The sequence below is a fragment of the Babylonia areolata genome, chromosome 25, assembly GCF_041734735.1.
Source record: "Babylonia areolata isolate BAREFJ2019XMU chromosome 25, ASM4173473v1, whole genome shotgun sequence".
Taxonomy (NCBI): Eukaryota; Metazoa; Mollusca; class Gastropoda; order Neogastropoda; family Buccinidae; genus Babylonia; species Babylonia areolata.
In genome coordinates this window covers 11,043,084-11,062,655 of record NC_134900.1, presented here as the reverse complement: position 1 = coordinate 11,062,655, position 19,572 = coordinate 11,043,084, and the positions used below count along the sequence as shown (strand labels likewise).

The following is a 19,572-nucleotide window of genomic DNA, read 5'->3' as shown; positions in this document are numbered from 1 at the left end:
GTATGATTGATAACCATTGATTTTCTTGATAATATATTTATAGATGAGTAATTAAAAAACCTGAAAATTTGCAAAACATTTTGAAACAGAAAAAAAAAAAATCAATGAAATCATCTCAACATCTCAGCACGAGCTGGTGTGTGTAAAATTCACTGAGAGTGTTGTTTTTGCTGTTGTTGTTTTTCATTCCCCAGGAGCGAGATGCCTTGTTCCGTCAGCTGCAAGAGAGCAAAGACAGCCCGGAGAAAGAGCGACAGAGACGCCTCCTGCAGCTGAAGCTGGAACAGCGGAGGCTTCGGAGAGACGACGACGTGCATTCCACCGCTCTCCTTCTTCACCAGCACGACCGGTGAGTGTGGGGTCATCCGTTCGTTCACCCTCCTGCCAACAACTGTACCAAGCAAGAATAAACGAAATCAGAATACTCGTACCTGGTCCACAGGGGAAGTAATCATGGCATGAAGTTTAACTCGTACCTGGAGATAGGCCTAGAGGTAACGCGTCCGCCTAGGAAGCGAGAGAATTTGAGCGCGCTGGTTCGAATCACGGCTCAGCCGCCGATATTTTCTCCCCCTCCACTAGAACTTGAGTGGTGGTCTGGACGCTAGTCATTCGGAAGAGATGATAAACCGAGGTCCCGTCTGCAGCATGCACTTAGTGCACGTAAAAGAACCCACGGCAACAAAGGGGTTGTTCCTGGCAAAATTCTGTAGGAAAATCCACTTCGATAGGAAAAACAAATAAAAGCGCACGCAGAAAAAAAAAAAAAAAAGGGTGGCGCTGTAGTATAGCGACGCGCTCTCCCTGGGGAGAGCAGCCCAAATTTCACACAGAGAAGTCTGTTGTGATAAAAAAAGAAATACAAAATATGCATGAAAACAAGCAATTTTAATCCTTTATTTATTTATTAATTCGTTTATCTTGTTTGTAAAGCAATTTTAATCCATCATTCATTTATATTGTTCCCCCATCCCCGTCCCCCCCCCCACCCACCCAACCCCCCCTCTTCAGAATGGTGAAGGACAAGGAGGCGGAGCGAGAGAGGCAGGAGCGACTGGCCAGAGAGCGGCTGGAGGCAGCACGCCTGCGGAAGAAGGACGGTCAGGGTCAGGTCAGCGACCGGCAGCTGGAGGTCATCGCCCAGGACGCGGAGACGGAAACCGACCGCTCCAAGCTGCAGGAGATGGCCTTGACCGCCCTTGACCTCAAGCACCAGGCTGAGAGAGAACTCCTTATCACCGTGAGTGTGTGCAGGGTGTAGCAGACCTGCCTATCATCCTGATTGGTTTGTATTCGTTTTGAAGAATCAGCAAAAATTGTCAGCGCATTATGCAGATGAAAAATACGTGGCCGTCATGGTTAAAACTCACTGCGCATGATTGATTTCTTCAGGTGATCACGGTGGCGGCTTAGACAAGTCAGCGTCCTGTCAGAAGGAGAACTTTAGAAAGGCTACCAAATGGAATGGTATTTCTGGTTAACTCACTCAGTACGGCCAGTCCTCTCTTCTCCTCTACACAGACCCCTCGGATGTCCAGTGGGTGTCTGAATGACCCAACCTTTAGCTTCCGTCGTCAGAATTGTGGTATTCTTTGTCAACATTCACCTCTTCAGTATGAGAGCCTTTCGCTTGCAATATTTTGATGATGGTAATTGGGGTGAAACGCTGTTAACGTCGTCTCTTTCGCCGTTCGTATGGAGAGAGTTAAAACTCACTGCGCATGATTGATTTCTTCAGGTGATCACAGTGGCGGCTTAGACAAGTCAGCGTCCTGTCAGAAGGAGAACTTTAGTAGAAAGGCTACCAAATGGAATGGTATTTTAACCAGGCCACAAAGAGAAACTGGCATTCATTCAAAGCTGGTTTTGATTATAAACATATTTCTTTTTATATGTGTGTACAAGTATATGTGCGCATGTGCGCGCACACACACACACACACACGCACACAAATCCATCGATCATTTCATGAGTGAATGGACGCAAAGTTTAGCTCAAGTGTCCACAGTTGATCTTCACACACACACTATGTTGCTGTTGTTTTAACAATACCGATCTACACACACACACACACACACACACACACACACTCAATCTACGCACACACATGCACACACACACACACATACCATACACTCACTCTGTTGCTGTTGTTTTAACAACAGTACCAATCTACACACACACACACACACACACACGCACACACACACAATAAACAACAGCAACAATCTACACACACACACACACGCACACACACACACTCTGTTGCTGTTGTTTTAACAATACCAATCTACGCACACACACACACACACACACACACACACACAGACACTCACACACACACACACACACACTCTGTTGCTGTTGTTTTAACAGTACCAATCTACACACACACACACACACACACACTGTTGCTGTTGTTTTAACAACAATACCAATCTACACACACACACACACACACACACACACACACACACTCACACACACACACACTGTTGCTGTTTTGTGTTACCAACGACGCCTGTTCCCTGACAGCTGTTGGAGGAGAAGGCCACAGGTGGCCACAGGGATGCAGGGAGGAACATGACGACAGAGGATCTGACTGCACGCCTTCAGGATGCCAGGGACGTCTTCTGGCAGTGGAACAACAGCGGCAAAACTCACAGTGATGGTGGTGACGAGTCCTTACAGTTGTTGAGGGTAGGTTTGTGCTTGTGTATGACTAAGTGCGTGTGTGCGTGCGAGTGTGAGTGTGTGTGTGTGTGTGTGTGTGTGTGTGACTAAGTGTATGTGTGTGTGTGTGTTTTCTATGTGTGTGTGTGTGTGTGTGCGAGTGTCTTTGGATGGGACTAGGTTTAATGCCCTGTCACATTTGTATCCGATAACAGACTTGGAAATGAAATGGAATATTCTTCAGTGAAAGGACCTATTTCTACATATACTTATTTATTTGCAAGAATAATAGAACTTTTGCTTATCCGTTTATATCTTTACAACATTAGCACCATTTAGATATTAATCTTGTGCATCCATATACACACGAAGTGGGTTCAGGCACTAGCAGGTCTGCACATATGTTGACCTGGGAGATGTGAAATATCTCCACCCTTGACCCACCTGGTGTGCTGAAATCGCTAGCAGGTCTGCACATATGTTGACCTGGGAGATGTGAAATATCTCCACCCTTTACCCACCTGGTGTGCTGAAATCGGGGATGTTGTCTCGTTCGTCATTTATCAGATGGATTCCCCCGTCTCCTCGACGAAGGCGGCAGTACGTCGCAGGTCCTCCAGTCCTCCGTAGAGCTTCCGGGCCGCTGGGATTGGGTCGGGCCAGGTTTTCTCTCGGAGCGCTTGGTGGAGCGGACAGGACTACAGCAGATGTTCTGTTGTCTGGCTGCCTGTTCTGCAGGGGCACTGCTCTGTGTCGCCGATACAGAGTTTCATGTATAAAATCGGGGATCAGACTTAGGAAATTTGATCCAGTAATCCAGCACTCTAGTCGTTTGGCCACTGCGCCTGTCTGCTACGTCATTATCCCATATCTCGGAGGATTGTGGCAGCATGTGGGTTAATTAATCAAGTTACTTGTAACTTAGCCGTGGTTTAATTGCATTTTACATTACACAAATTCTTCTAATGTTTGCACATGTCAAAACAGTGAATTTCTCCACCTTGGTGTAGACAATAAACCAGTCTTCTTCTTCCTTCAGGTGAACACCTTCATCTTGTTGAAGACTAGTTCACACCTAGGGAGGAACACTCCAGAACCCCCCCCTCCCCCACCCCCCCACACACCTTTCTGTTCAGATCTTGGTGCTGGAATGTCTCTACCAAGGGGGTGAAGATGCTGCACTGTCAGGGAGCACAGTCCACGACAGGGATGGTCCTTGGAAAGAAGTAGTATTTGTGGTACTCCGTTCTGCAGGAGGGGACAGGGTAGGACTGGGAGTTGGTGTGGCGGGCTCCATGTCTACCAGGACCTGGGGATGGAGCATACCAGGAGGAGGAATTTTGTTTAATGTCCCGTCACACATATCGGTGATTAAAGACAGTTTGTCAAAGTATTTATGAATACATTTGAGTATTATCGGTTAGAAGGGCTGGGAGATGTGAATGAATGGATGGCTGGGGGAAACTGGGCAAATGAGGGTGAAATTTGAAAAAAAAATGTCTATATACAGTTACAGGAAGTTACTTAACGGACTTTGTAAAAGAGAAGTCGTTAAACTGACAAGCGAAACAACTGATAATGAATGCAAAAATCAAAAACATCAGTGTTCTCAGTCACTTGTGAAGACACACTCGTGTACATAAGGCTTCATCAAGCTACAGTAAAAAATTATACGCTTAATTGTCAGGTTACTAAAGCATATGCGCTTGACATTAGAACAATACTTGGTCCGTAATGAATTCGATAATAGTCTGAGAGCTAAACTCAGAATTGGTCTGCGAATCGGACCAAAGTCTGAGAGAATCAACTGACGAGGTTTTAGACTTGAATTCAAGCACCTATAAAAGTCTCTTTCTAGTATATTGCTTATTTCCTTGTATGACAATGGGCAATATACTTTTATACTATCTGTATAATTCTTTGCTCCCCTTTTTGCTGCCCTGTCTGCTTGGTCATTATAAAGGAATCCAGTGTGGGATGGTATCCAACAAAAATCAACATTTGTACCCTTTACAAATAGGGAGTGCAATAAATACCTAATTTCAAACAAGAAATCTTCTCTTTGATTATTCTCAAAAAGGAGCAAAGGAGCATACCAGCTATCTACTGAAATCAGATTGTTGTGGATCTTGAAGAAGTTTTGTAAGCCATGCCTTTTGTCTCCTACACCGCAGTGTCGGCCGTTCCAGGTGAATCAGCATGTCGTCTACACTGGAGGTTCCTTGTTTGCTGTTCGACGTTGAACAGCCTCATGAGCCTGGTATCTTCTTCTTCTTCTTCTTCATGCATGGGCTGCAACTCCCACATTCACTCGTATGTACACAAGTGGGCTTTTACGTGTATGACCGTTTTTACCCCGCCATATAGGCAGCCATACTCCGTTTTCGGGGGTAGCCTGGTATCAAAGTGTGTGTGGTTTGTGAACCAGGAAGCCGTCGCCTACACGTCAGAGCTGAGGAGACGACAGATGGAGTCCAGTGGGAAGCCGTCCTCTGAGGGTGACGTACAGGTGTCACTGCTGGCCGACCTTCAGCAGATGCAGGGGAGAGAAAGCAGTGACACGCTAACCTCCGCCATGGACATGGTCAGTCAAACTGCACCAACAGCTGATTAAACAGTTGACGGGGTTTTTGTTTCTTTTTTTTCTATTAAAGATTGATTCTTTAAAAGCTTTTTACTATGTCAAAATAATACAGTCATCAGTCATTTATATTTTACATTTTTCATCGAAAGCTTTTACAACAACAAAATTATAGAGTCAATCATTCACTCTTCACATTGTCATTTTACATGATGCCGAGAAAGACAGAAAAGGTAATGAGATAACCAAACCCAAACCTCTGAGTCTTTTATTTGGGGTTTTTGATGTGTGTAAACCACTGGTCCATGTTGGAGTGTCCACCCTAAACCCGAGATTTTTCTCCTCCATCTACAACAACATGAGTAAAGACTATGGTATTGGTTTTCCACCTGGTATGATGAACGAAGTCCCATGTGCAGGATGTTTGTAATGTAGGTGAAAGAATGAAAGATGCAGGTGAAAAAAGCAGTTGTCCTGGGCAAAACTCTCGAGCGAAAGATACATAAAGTCAAACTTATGGTTGGGATAAATTAGAATTAATGTTTAAAACGAAATTTGGCATTATTCTAAGGAGTAGCAGACGGCAGAGGTGCCAAACCAGTACAACAGATTTTAAACAAACAAACAACAGCAACAAAAAGAACAGGGAAAAAAACCCCATTCTTTCGAATAATGTGCAGGAAAAGAAAGAGTCATGCATGTTTTGAGCTGTCAAGAACCTGTCTCCCCTTCTGGGCTATGGAGAAACTCACACACACACAAAAAACACCCGCACACATCATATTCAACATCTCAACTGATCAGCATACAGTTAACGATAAGAACAAAACTTAACCCTTTGAGCCCTGAGTTCCTTAGCAATTTTAACCCTTCTGCCTGAGCTCCTGAGCCAAAATGTGCAAATAATTGGTATTAAACCCTTTGAGCCCTGACCACCGCTTTACCGGTGGCAGAGAAAAATGATATAATGCCCAGCCACCGGTTGAGCGGTGCGTAAACACTTGAAGCGTGCAGAGTCTCAACCTGGCCCGTCAGGGCAGAAATCAGGGACGAAATGTGCGAGAAAACAACTGTACACAACGCAGCAAGTAATTGATATGATTTATCGGAAGTAGAGTATGACAATGATTACTCTGATAGTGAGGTGGAATTCGAATCAGATGATTTTGCTACAGATAGTGATGTTGAAAATGAATCTGAGCATGCAGAATCAGTTGATCAAAGGAGGCGTGTCAGGTTGAGACTCTGCACGCTTCATGGTAGAAATCGATCTTTTTTTTATCCAAAGCACATGCACAAAACACAGTGAAAAGGCGAGCAATGTTGGTACTACGTTCGCTGACGTCAGAATATTACGGTTTTTCTGATTGGCTCTTCAATATAAGTCAACCAATAGCAAAACATGACACAAGTGTTTACACACCGCTCAACCGGTGGCCAGGCATTATGCCACCCCTCCCCACCACCGGTAAAGTGGTGGTCAGGGCTCAAAGGGTTAATGAATGACGGTCACCTTTTCGCATCAAACCGTAGTATACAGTTCAGGTGACATTGCACATCTGCGTAGGTAATTCCATACACACCTTTCACAACTTGCATCAGTTTCAGTTTTCAGTTTCGGTCACTCAAGGAAGCGTCACTGTGTTCGGACAAATCCATATACGCTACACCACATCTGCCAAGCAGGTGCCTGACCAGCAGCGTAACCCAACGCGCTTAGTCAGGCCTTGAGAAAAAAAAAAACAACCCAAAAAACCCACACACATCATATTCAACATCTCAGCTGATCAGCATACAGTTAACAATAAGAACAGAACTTAATGAATGACGGTCACCTTTTCGCATCAAACCGTAGTATACAGTTCAGGTGACATTGCATCACCTTCATTCAATAACACTTTTTTGCCTATCCCACCCACCCCCAACCCATCACCCTCCCCAAACCCCTCAGGATGAAGACAGGCTGAAACAGCTCACCTGCTCCATCATCAAGAAGCAGCAGCAGGGTCGCCATGACAACGTAGCCCAGGTGATTCTGCAGCCAGGAACGTCTCGGGACAACAGGGGGTGGGGAGGGAGGAGGAGGGGGCGATGACAACGACGACGACGACGACGAAGAAGGACTCACAGAAGAAGAGAAGGAGGAGAGACGGGTGGTGAAGGCTTTGGAGATGAAGTACGACGCCCTGAGGGACAAAGTCATCATTGAGGTAGGTGGTTTGGGGGTGTGTGCGGGGGGCGGGGGGTGGGTGGGTGGGGGGGGGGGTGGAATCTCCACCCTTTACCCACCAGGCACTGTTACTGAGATTCAGGGGTGTGTGCATGCTGGGTATGTTCTTGTTTCCATAACCCACCGAATGCTGAGATGGATTACAGGATCTTTTAACGTGCGTATTTGATCTTCTGCTTGCGTATGCAGATGAAGGGGGGGTTCAGGCACGAGCAGGTCTGTGCATAAGTTGATCTGGGAGATTGGAAAAATCTCCACCCTTTACCCACCAGGTGCTGTTACTGAGATTCGAACTGAGGGACCCTTAGATCGAAAGTCCAACGCTTTAACCACTCGGGCAACACTGTAACACCATTAATATTGTATTTATTGTTTTGTGTGCGTGTGTAATTATGTAATGTAATGCACATAGTCTTCAAATCTGTTTGATGCTTTTGTGCGTTTAAATCTTTTTTGTGTGTGTTTTTTTGTGTGTGTAAGTTGTTGGGTGTGTGTATGTGTGTTTGATGTTTCTTGTAAAGCTCTCTGACCTCCCCCCACAAGTATTGATTATTGTCATTATTATTATTGTATTGCATTACATTGTATTGTGTCAAATACATGCAGCTTTCTCCAAAGGGGAGCACATCACAACAGTACCCACGCCACCACCACCCATTTTTTTTTTCTTGTTTCCATAACCCACCGAATGATGACATGGATTACTAGAGTCAAAACCAGTTTTGAAACCTGAACATGAATTAAAAAATAGACTGGAGACTGACGGCAACACTTGATTCGACATGAACATGTCATCGGGGGGAGGGGTTGGGAGATAAAGCAGCGTCAGAAAAATCCCCAAACAAGCCACATCATTTATTTAGCGGCAGGGGTCATAGTTGAGGGGAAAAAGTTGCGGTTAAAAGTCTTGAATTTGACGGTAGTTCAGTGTGTGTGTGTGTGGTTTGGTGGTGGTGACAGGCACTGATTCAGCAGTACGGAGAGGTGGAATGGAAACGGTTGTCGGAGCTGGAGCGCCAACGTAAAGTGGCCGAACTGAAACGGAAGGAACGGCAGCTGCGACACGAAGGGAAGATGGACGAAATAGAGGCTTTGCTTGGGCAGCATTTGAAGCACAAACAAGGTCAGTTTTTTGGTGGTTTTTTTTTGTCTGTTGGGTTTTATTTCCTTCCATGCGTCCATGCATGCATGTGTGTGTGTGTGTGTGTGTGTGTGTGTGCATTTTACTTACAGATACAATTTATTTGATGGGGGTTGTTTTGGTCTGTCGTCAGCTACTTTTGAGTTCTTATCTGACTTGTTTTAGTGTATTTTATGGTGTGTATGTTCCTTTTTATGTTGGTGTCTACAACGAGTCTGTGATTGCACACGTTAATTTCCATGTGGATTGATAAAGTGTTTTTGAATTGAATTGTTTATGATAAGGATTTAAACATTTTTTCTCACTAGTTGTTTGTTGGTGTTTTTCTTTTTCTTTCTCTTTTTATGATAGATTAAAACTTTTTTTCACTCTCATCATTTCCTTTTTTTTTTTTCCTTTTGTGATTTGTAATGACTTATATTTTCAGGGAGACAAAAATTGATTGTTTAACGATAATCATATGCCTACTTGTATACATGTATGCTTGCACGTGCGTCTGTCCAGTGTAGAGACACATGACATGCATGCACATAGTTATACACAGCCATTTTTGGGGATGACTTGAGTGTGGTTTCAGTTTCAGTTTCAGTAGCTCAAGGAGGCGTCACTGCGTTCGGACAAATCCATATACGCTACACCACATCTGCCAAGCAGATGCCTGACCAGCAGCGTAACCCAACGCGCTTAGTCAGGCCTTGAGAAAAGAAAAAAGAAATAAAAAAGGTGAATAAATAATAGATAAGCGTACATAAATAGTAAATAAATAAATAAATAATTACAATATAAAAAAGGTAGTTGTAACAATAATAATAATAATGAATAAATAAATAAATAAGACAACAATGATGATAAATAAGCAAATAAATGTAAAACATGAAGACACACATTCACATATACACCCACACATGCATAACAGATATGCACCAAACATGCAGTTTCACTGATGAGTGTGGAAACATTGTTATGGATTGCTATTTCTTTCTTTCTTTCTTCTTTCTCCTTTTTTCTTCTTGCCATTCTTTTGATCCTGTTGGTGGTGATTATAGCATTTTGAATACTTCCTACGCAACTGAAAACAAAATTAAAGAACAGTAGATATATGGATAAATAAACTGTCGTGTGTGTGTGTGTGTGTGTGTGTGTGTGTGTGTGTGCTGCAGAGGTTCCCCTCTGTTTTATTTAATCCAAAGTAGTGTTTCGTTTTGGGTGATAGCGTCAGATTTAATCGAAAGTAGTGTTTCGTTTTGGGTGATAGCGTCAGATTTACTTGTAGAGCAAAGTTCCCATTATTCTAATCAGTGGAACTGTTCGACCCTAACATGTAATATGTCGTCTTGATTACATTATGAAACCTTAATTTGATGAGAAAGAGTAAGAGACAGTGTGAGTGTGTGTGTGTGAGTGAGTGGGCAGGGGAATGAGGTGGGGGAATTATAATGGGCGTTTGTGTGCTTGCATGGATGTATGTAGGGAGAGGGTGGGGGAGACACGTATGTGAGTATGTGTGTGCGTTAGAATATTTTTTGAGATAATGATATTAATGAAATTTGGTAAATTGATTTGTTAGATATGTTCTTTTTAAATCATACCTTCCCTCAAATCAGAATTTCCTTGTGTTGCTCAGTTAATACTTTATTCAAATGGTTGCGAAAATGTCAGTACAACAAACAGTTAATCTGACAGTAAATGGTTTCAGTCAGTGTGTGTGTTTCTACATGGTTTGGTTAACTTGACTGATTGAGTGAGTGAAAGATCGAGTGAAAGATCTGCTCATTCTACACGATTTTTTCATGTGTGCGTGACAGTTCCTTCTATCCCCAGTGCAGGTAAGTGAGAGACTTGCGGAATGAAAACTGCTTTTTTGCATCAGCTCTGAAGTCTGATGCCTGCGCTGCATGTAGTTTTTAGGGTAAAAAAAAAAGAGTTGTGAATAGTAGTGTGTATATGCATGCATGTGTGTGTGTGTGTGTGTGTGTGTGTGTGTGTGTTTTATGTCAGCCTGTGCATGCACACAGGTGTGTTTGTGTGTGTGTTTGTCTTCCGTCAGTCTACAAATACTAGAATTAGGACAAATGTTAGTTTATGCTTCAGGTTTTTTTTTGTTTTTTTTTTGTTTTTTTTTGCTCATGTGTAATAGTGTGTGTCGGAAGTGAACAAATTCCTTTTCTCTTGAAACACTTTGTCTGTCAGCAACAAATGTGGCTGAAAAATAGGAAGAAATCAGTTCTTTAAACACATTCCAATTATAATGGCAATGTGCTTCTTGGAAAGGCACAAAAACAGCCAAAAGAAGCCAAAAATGTTTCCAAATTTGTTACTGTTCATTCTTTCTTTCTTTCTTTTTTTTTTTTTTTTTTTTTATTATGAATTTTTACGAAACTTAGCTCTGAGATATTTACACATTGATTGATAGCACTCATTTCTTACTTACTTACTTACTTAGGCCCATCACTCCCCCTGGAGCATAGGCCGCCGACAACAGTCCGCCAGAGTCCTCTGTCCTGGGCTATTCTCTCCAGCTGTCTCCAGGTGTATCCCATCCTCTTGGTTTCTGCCTCAAGGTCACGTCGCCAGGTGTTTCTTGGCCTTCCTCTTTTTCGTTTTCCTTGGGGGTTCCATGATAGTGCCTGCCTTGTGATGTTGCTGGCTGGCTTCCTCAGGGTGTGCCCGATCCATCCCCATCTCCTGCGCCGGATTTCATTCTCGGCTGGCAGCTGGTTGGTACGTTGCCACAGGTCTGCGTTGCTGATGGTGTCGGGCCAGTGGATCTGAAGAATTCTTCTCAGGCAGCTGTTGATGAAGGTCTGCACTTTCTTGATGGTGGTCTTTGTTGTCCTCCATGTCTCCGCTCCATACAGTAGGACTGACTTGACGTTGGAGTTGAACAGCCTGATCTTTGTGCGAGTCGACACCACCTTGGAGCTCCAGATGTTCTTCAGCTGCAAGTACGCTGCCCTCGCCTTGCCAATTCTTGCTCTGACGTCTGCGTCTGTGCCGCCCTGCGTGTTGATGATGCTACCCAGGTACGTGAATGCCTCCACTTCTTCCAGCTCATTCCCGTTTAGTGTGACTGGGTCCTCACTCGCTGCGTTGATCTTGAGAATCTTGGTTTTGCCTTCATGGATCTTGAGGCCAACTTGTAATGAGGTGGCTGCTATTTCTGTAGTCTTGTCCTGCATTTGTTGGCGGCTGTGGGAAAGCAGGGCCAGGTCGTCTGCAAAGTCGAGATCATCTAGTTGGTCCCACAGTGTCCACTGGATTCCATTTCTTCTATATGCTGTTGATGTCTTCATGGTCCAATCGATCGTCAGGAGGAAGAGGAAAGGCGACAGGAGACAGCCTTGTCTGACTCCGGTCTTCACCTCGAAGCTGTTTGTGAGTTGTCCTCCATGGACCACCCGGGAGGTCATTCTTTCGTAGGAGTTCTTGATCAAGTTGACCAGTTTGGTTGGCACTCCATAGTGGCGAAGCAGTTTCCAGAGGGTGTTGCGGTCCACACTGTCGAATGCTTTCTCATAATCAACAAAGTTGATGTATAAAGACGAGTTCCACTCTAAAGATTGCTCAACGATGATGCGCAAGGTGGCAATCTGATCTACGCATGATCTGTTCTGGCGGAAGCCGGCCTGCTGGTCTCGGAGGAGAGGGTCGACTGCACTTTTAATTCTCTCGAGGAGGATCCTGTTAAAGACTTTTCCTGGCACTGACAGAAGCGTTATCCCTCTATAGTTGGCACAGTTGCTGAGGTCTCCTTTCTTGGGTAGCTTGATGAGGTAGCCCTCCTTCCAGTCTGATGGTACTTCCTCCTCTTCCCAAATCTTCTCAAAGAGAGGGTACAGCATCTCTACTGTGGTCTCCAGATCTGCCTTGAGTGCTTCTGCTGGGATGTTGTCCGGTCCTGCTGCCTTGCCATTCCTCAGCATTTTGATGGCTTTCCTGATCTCCTCCCTGGTTGGTTGCTCACAGCTGATGTCTAGGTCTCTATCAGCAGGGTCGATGTCCGGGGGGTTTGAAGGGATGGGTCTGTTCAGGAGTTCTTCAAAGTGCTCTGCCCATCTGTTCAGTTGTCCCTCTGTTCCCAGGATGGTGTTTCCTTTCTTGTCCTTGACTGGTCGCTCAGGTCTGCTGTACTTCCCTGAGAGTTTCTTAGTGGTGTCATACAGCAGCTTCATGTTGTTACTGGCTGCTGCTTCCTCGGCTTCCTCTGCCAGGCTGTCGATGTACTTGCGCTTGTCTGTTCTTGCGCTCCTCTTGACTTCTCTGTTGGCTTCTGTGAAGTCTGCTTGTGCCTTGGCCTTTGCTGCTCTTGTCCGGCTGTTGTTTACTGCTGCTTTCTTCTGCTTTCTCTTCTCGATCTTGCCCAGTGTGACTGCCGATATCCATTCCTTCTGTTGGTGTCTCTTGGGGCCCACTACTTCCTGACAAGTTGACGTCAGTGTCTCCTTCACTTTCTGCCACTGGCTCTCAATGTCAGTCTCTTCTTCAAGCAGTTCTTGTAGTACTTGGTACTTGTTGGTGAGGGACAGCTTGAATTCTTCGTTTATCTTTGTGTCTTTCAGCAGGCTGATGTTGTACTTCTGCCTCTTTGTTGTTGCTTCCATCCAGTTCTTCTTTAGCTTTAGCTTCAGCCTGGCTACCAAAAGGTGGTGGTCAGATGCAACGTCTGCTCCTCTTTTCACCCTTACATCCTGTAGAGATCTCCTGAATTTCTTAGCCATGCAGATATGGTCGATCTGGTTCTCAGTCACATGATTTGGAGATACCCAGGCGGCCTTGTGTACTCTTTTGTGGGGGAAAATGCTGCCACCGATAACCAGATTGTTGATAGCACAGAAGTCTGCAAATCTCTCGCCATTCTCGTTCATCTCTCCTAATCCGTGTCTTCCCATCACTTCCTCACATCCCGTGTTGTCTTGTCCGATCTTGGCATTGAAGTCACCCATGAGGATGTTTATATCTTTTTCTGGGTACTTGGCGATGACGTTCAGCAGTCTGTCATAGAATTGATCTTTGGCTTCTTCATCGCCGTCATTGGTTGGCGCATAACACTGGATGATGTTCATCTTGATCTTCTTCTTCTTAGTCCTAAAGGATGCTGCGATGATTCTTGATCCGTGTGCTTCCCATCCTATCAGGGCTCGCTGCGCAGGTCTTGACAACATGAGCGCTACGCCTTCTGTGTGTGGAGCATTGTCTTCTTCGTGGCCAGAATAAAGCAACATCTCTCCAGTGAGCAGTCTCCTTTGTCCTGACTGTGTCCAACGGGTCTCACTGATTCCAAGCAGTGTGAGGTTGTAGCTTTTCATCTCTGCTGCTACTTGTGTTGTTTTTCCCGTCTCATACATGGTCCTCACATTCCATGTTCCGACGTTGATGGTCCTGGTCGATAAAAGGGGGGTCGGCCTTGTGGCTTCCGTAGACTCACGGCTTTCACCACATGGCGTCATACATCCTCTTGGTGAGAACCCTTCCTCTCCCAGGGCAGTAATCTTTTGGTCTGTTGTTGGCGTTTCTGTAGCAAGCTTTGTTTTTAACGGGGTGGGGTTGCTAGCCCCACGCCCAACCCTCCTCCTTTCTCATCCGGGCTTGGGACCGGCCATGGCGGAGTTAGCACTCATTTCATCAATTCATATAACTTGGATTGATGTATGTCACAACTGGTAATCCCCCACCCCCCTTTCCTTCACATCCCCCAACATTTCACGTTTAGTTGTTTAGTAGGAATCACACGTGAGCCATTTGCCTTTTTTTTTTTTTTTTTTTTCTCCAATGTTGCTGCTATTACAGTGGCTGTTTTGCTGTCAGTCTGGCCTTAATGAATTGCGCCGCAGATGATTTTAGAAAAAATAATGCTCGCATTATCGTATGTGTCTGGTTTGCAGTGAAGCTTTAGTAGTATGGTCTCTTTGGACTTTTGCTTGTTTTTGAAACCTTTTAGTGTTGCTGTTGAAAGGGAATATGTCTGCGCTCCAGTTACTTTTTTTTTTTTTTTTTTTTTTGTAGCTGTTAGTTGCTTTGATCTTGGCTTAATCAAAGATCAAAGACAATTTATGTAAAAACAACACTGCAATCCTTTTTGAAGGAACCACAAGTATATAATACTGATGAACATACCCCAAAAAAACAAACAAACACTAGTTACTACAAAAAAAAGTGAATTCCTCAATAACGTTTATTACAGTCCCAGTAAATATAATGTGAGTGTTTTCTTATGTGTATGCTTATGTACATATGTGCGTTACTTGTATGTATGTATTGTGCCTGTGTATACATGTATGTGTGTGGCTGAAAGAGTAAATATTCTGATTATGTATTATCAGCCAACGGGAGAAAAGGGAGTTCATTAGACCCATCGTGAATGATTACAGTAAATGAAGTAGGGTGTATTAATCATTGTAGAAAATTGTGGGGAGAGGGGTGGGGGGTTTGGGAGGGGGGGGGGGGGGGGGGAAGAGGAAGGGCTTTGCTTGTGAGCATGCATAATTATGTGCAAGTGTAGTAGTGTTATTGCAAATCCAATCTGCATTCTGTGTACTTTTGTGAAAAAAATCAATTTGAAAAAAAAAGTGTATCTTTGTTGACAATGTGATTTGCAGACAGTTTACTACACCTTTGCTTTTTTTTTTTTTTTTTTTTTTTCATTCGGTCCATGAATGTTTTTCAGAATGTGTGGAATTTAAATACATCATGACCCAGTCAATAAAAAAAAACTCTCGTGTAATAAATGAGTCTATGCGTGGGTATATGTACATTATCGGTTGAAAGCTTAAGATATTTCTCATGACCCTGTTTGCTTTAAAACAATGAGAATGAATGACGTGTTATTTATGCGATGACTGAGGAATGGCCGTGACAGTGACAACTCAGGAATGACACAGTGACTGAGATGACTCCAGAATGGCACAGTGACTGAGATGACTCCAGAATGGCACAGTGACTGAGATGACTCAGGAATGGCACAGTTACTGAGGTGACTCAGGAATGGCACAGTGACTGAGATGACTCAGGAATGGCACAGTGACTGAGATGACTCCGGAATGGCACAGTGACTGAGATGACTCCGGAATAGCACAGTGACTGAGATGACTCCAGAATGGCACAGTGACTGAGATGACTCCGGAATAGCACAGTGACTGAGATGACTCCGGAATGGCACAGCTACTGAGATGATTCCGGAATGGCACAGTGACTGAGATGACTCAGGAATGGCACAGTGACTGAGATGACTCAGGAATGACACAGTGACTGAGGTGACTCAGGAATGGCACAGTGACTGAGATGACTCAGGAATGGCACAATGATGACTCCGGAATGGCACAGTGACTGAGATGTCTCAGAAATGACACACGACTCAGGAATGGAACAGTGACTGAGATGACTCAGGAATGGCGCAGTGATGACTCAGGAATGGCACAGTGACTGAGATGACTCAGAAATGGCACAGTGATGACTCAGGAGTGGCACAGTGACTGAGATGACTCAGAAATGGCACAGCGATTGAGATGACTCAGAAATGGCACAGTGATGACTCGGGAATGGCACAGTGACTGAGATGACTCAGAAATGGCACAGTGATGACTCAGGAGTGGCACAGTGACTGAGATGACTCAGGAATGACTCAGTGACTGAGATGACTCAGGAATGGCTCAGTGACTGAGTTGACTCAGGAATGGCACAGTGATGACTCAGGAATGGCACAGTGACTGAGATGACTCTGGAATGGCACAGTGACTGAGATGACTCAGAAATGGCACAGTGATGACTCAGGAGTGGCACAGTGACTGAGATGACTCAGAAATGGCACAGTGATGAGATGACTCAGAAATGGCACAGTGACTAAGGCGACTCAGGAATGGCACAGTGACTGAGATGACTCAGGAATGGCACAGTGACTGAGATGACTCTGGAATGGTACAGTGACAGAGGTGACTCCGGAATGGCACAGTTACTGAGGTGACTCCGGAATGGCACAGTGACTGAGATGACTCTGGAATGGCACAGTGACTGAGATGACTCAGGAATGGCACAGTGACTGAGATGACTCAGGAATGCCACAGTGACTGAGATGACTCTGGAATGGTACAGTGACAGAGATGACTCCGGAATGGCACAGTGACTGAGATGACTCAGAAATGGCACAGTGATGACTCAGGAGTGGCACAGTGACTGAGATGACTCTGGAATGGCACAGTGACAGAGATGATTCCGGAATGGCACAGTGACTGAGGTGACTCAGGAATGGCACAGTGACAGAGATGACTCCGGAATGGCACAGTTACTGAGATGACTCCGGAATGGCACAGTGACTGAGATGACTCAGAAATGACACAGTGACTGAGGCGACTCAGGAATGGCACAGTGACAGAGATGATTCCGGAATGGCACAGTGACTGAGAGGACTCAGGAATGACACAGTTTCTGAGACGACCCATCACAGCAGGTATCCAGCGAAAGACCGTGCACAGCAAGTCAGGCTTTTCAGCAAATGGAGAAGAGTACAGCGATGACGTTAACCCCTTGACTACCAAGCCTTGCTTGTGAAAAGAGATCAGTTTGACATGAAATTACTGCACTTTCTGTGCCCTCTTACTGCTTCCTGTGTGTACTCTTTTAAAGTGTTGATTTTGCCAAACAAAAAGCAGCACAGTTTCAAGAAGAAGTTCAAATAAACAACTGTGACTAACACCCTGACATGTCAGCTCAAGTCTCTCTCAGGTGACAGCCCCTTTCACTTAATGAAAGTGAACTTGTGTGTCCATTATGTAATGATGCACGGGAAAGTGAAGTTCATTTTTGTATTTTGCTGTTCTGCCTTGGATGATCTCAGAGAGCAATTAATTCCTAAAAAGTTTTACAGACGACCTTCTGTTTTCAAACTTGCACTGCTATTAGCATCTGTGAATTGAGAATGTTGTCAAACATTTTGCAATATATTTGTATAAGGCATTTCAGATTCGTTCTATCTGTAGCGAGTAACGCGTATTGTAATTCTGTTTGTTGTATTCGTTGTTAAATGTGATGTACGATTGATTCAATGTTTTCACACCACCCCCTTCATGAGAGGCTATGGCCTGTTATGAATAAAAACATTCACATTTCGCATTCACATTCACCCCTTCACTGATGAGCACACTCCACAGCAGCACTCAAGGGGCAGAAACCTCAACTGTTTATCGCCCTTTTAACTCATTCTACCCCACAGCTACATGCCTGCTACAACTGTGGAGTGATGGCCTAGAGGTAACGCGTCCGCCTAGGAAGCGAGAGAATCTGAGCGTGCTGGTTCGAATCACGGCTCAGCCGCCGATATTTTCTCCCCCTCCACTAGACCTTGAGTGGTGGTCTGGATGCTAGTCATTCGGATGAGACGATAAACCGAGGTCCCGTGTGCAGCATGCACTTAGCGCACGTAAAAGAACCCACTGCAACAAAAGGGTTGTTCCTGGCAAAATTCTGTAGAAAAATCCACTGCGATAGGAAAAACAAATAAAACTGCACGCAGGAAAAAATACCAAAAAAATGGGTGGCGCTGTAGTGTAGCGACGCGCTCTCCCTGGGGAGAGCAGCCCGAATTTCACACAGAGAAATCTGTTGTGATAAAATGAAAAAGAAATACAAATACTCCCCTGGACCAGCACTACATGAGACTACTGCAGAAAAACAACAACAACAAGATGGCTCACTAAAACAGCAAAAGTCGATGGAGAATTGTTGATTTTAATCGGTCAAAGAAAGCTTCGTTTTCATGCTTCCAGAATCCTTAAACGGTTCGGTTAAGAATGCCAAACTGTACCAAGCAAGAATGAACGAAATTAGAATAGTGTGTTGGGGTCCGAGTATTCTTGAACCTGGTCCACAGGGGAAGTAACACATGAGTAAACTCGTACCTGGAGTGGAATGAGTTAATGTGTGACGGGCGCAATAGTCGAGTTGTTAAAGTGTTGGACTTTCGATCTGAGGGTCCCGGGATCAAATCTCAGTAACAGCACCTGGTGGGTAAAGGGTGGAGATTTTTCCGACCTCCCAGGTCAACATATGTGCAGACCTGCTTGTGCCTGAACCCCCTTCGTTTGTGTATGCAAGCAGAAGAACAAATACGCACATCAAAGATCCTGTAATCCATGTCGGCGTTCGGTGGGTTGTGGAAACAAGAACATACCCAGCATACACCCCCCTGTTCCCCGGAAAATGGAATATGGTTGCCTACATGGCAGGGTAAAAATGGTCATACATGTAATACAAATGAACGTGGGAGTTCCAGCCTACAAACTCAGAAGAGAAGAAGAAGAAGAAAAGTTAACGTGTAAAACTCTTTTTCATCCAACCTTTTGCAGACCTGGACGCGATGCTGGGTGAGAGCCAGCAGGAACAGAAGCGCCGCCTGGAGGAGCGACTGGCCAGACGCCGACAGCTGAAAGCGGAGAGAGAGGCTGAAGGTCTGGTGGCGGACGACACCACGCTGGACGCCATTCAGCAGAAGGAGGAGGAGGAGCAGAAGGAGGAGAGCACCAAGAGAAGGGTGGGTAGCAGGGAAAAGAAAAGGAAAGAAACACACATTCTGGACAGAACGCTTACAGTGATACTAATTACACCATTACAAAAGTTTACTGCACATAAATATTCTTAAGTGGACACTGAATTAACTGAAATGAACATAAAAGAAAAATTGAATCGATCATTTCTTTCACCCTTTGTAGACTGGTTTGTGCAGATCTAGCATCTACTATGTGTTGCGATGTGCTTGACGGAGATGGCAACGTCTCCGTTTCTGCTGAAATAAAAGAATAATCGAGATATAATAAAAACACCAAAAAAAATTAATATAAACGGCGTTATTACGCCCACTACAAATACATCTATCTATCACATGAAGAAGAATACGTCAACATTGCTTTAAATTGTAAATATAACGGCGTTATTACGCCCACTAGAAATACATCTATTTAT

The 19,572-nt window shown here is 44.5% G+C and overlaps 2 protein-coding genes across 2 annotated transcripts in view; both read left to right on the top strand.

Annotated features, from left to right (window-relative positions):
* Positions 1 to 353, top strand: part of LOC143300038 (uncharacterized) — a 62,262-nt gene extending 61,909 nt beyond the window's left edge. The window contains exon 29 of the mRNA XM_076613595.1: positions 195 to 353. Coding sequence (XP_076469710.1) covers positions 195 to 353 — 159 coding nt within the window. The remainder of the gene's footprint in view (positions 1 to 194) is intronic.
* A 659-nt stretch (positions 354 to 1,012) lies between these two features.
* LOC143300037 (uncharacterized) overlaps positions 1,013 to 19,572 on the top strand; it is a 64,819-nt gene continuing 46,259 nt past the window's right edge. The window contains exons 1-7 of the mRNA XM_076613594.1: positions 1,013 to 1,240; positions 2,536 to 2,700; positions 5,102 to 5,257; positions 7,300 to 7,464; positions 8,445 to 8,607; positions 10,431 to 10,451; positions 18,960 to 19,144. Coding sequence (XP_076469709.1) covers positions 1,013 to 1,240; positions 2,536 to 2,700; positions 5,102 to 5,257; positions 7,300 to 7,464; positions 8,445 to 8,607; positions 10,431 to 10,451; positions 18,960 to 19,144 — 1,083 coding nt within the window. The remainder of the gene's footprint in view (positions 1,241 to 2,535; positions 2,701 to 5,101; positions 5,258 to 7,299; positions 7,465 to 8,444; positions 8,608 to 10,430; positions 10,452 to 18,959; positions 19,145 to 19,572) is intronic.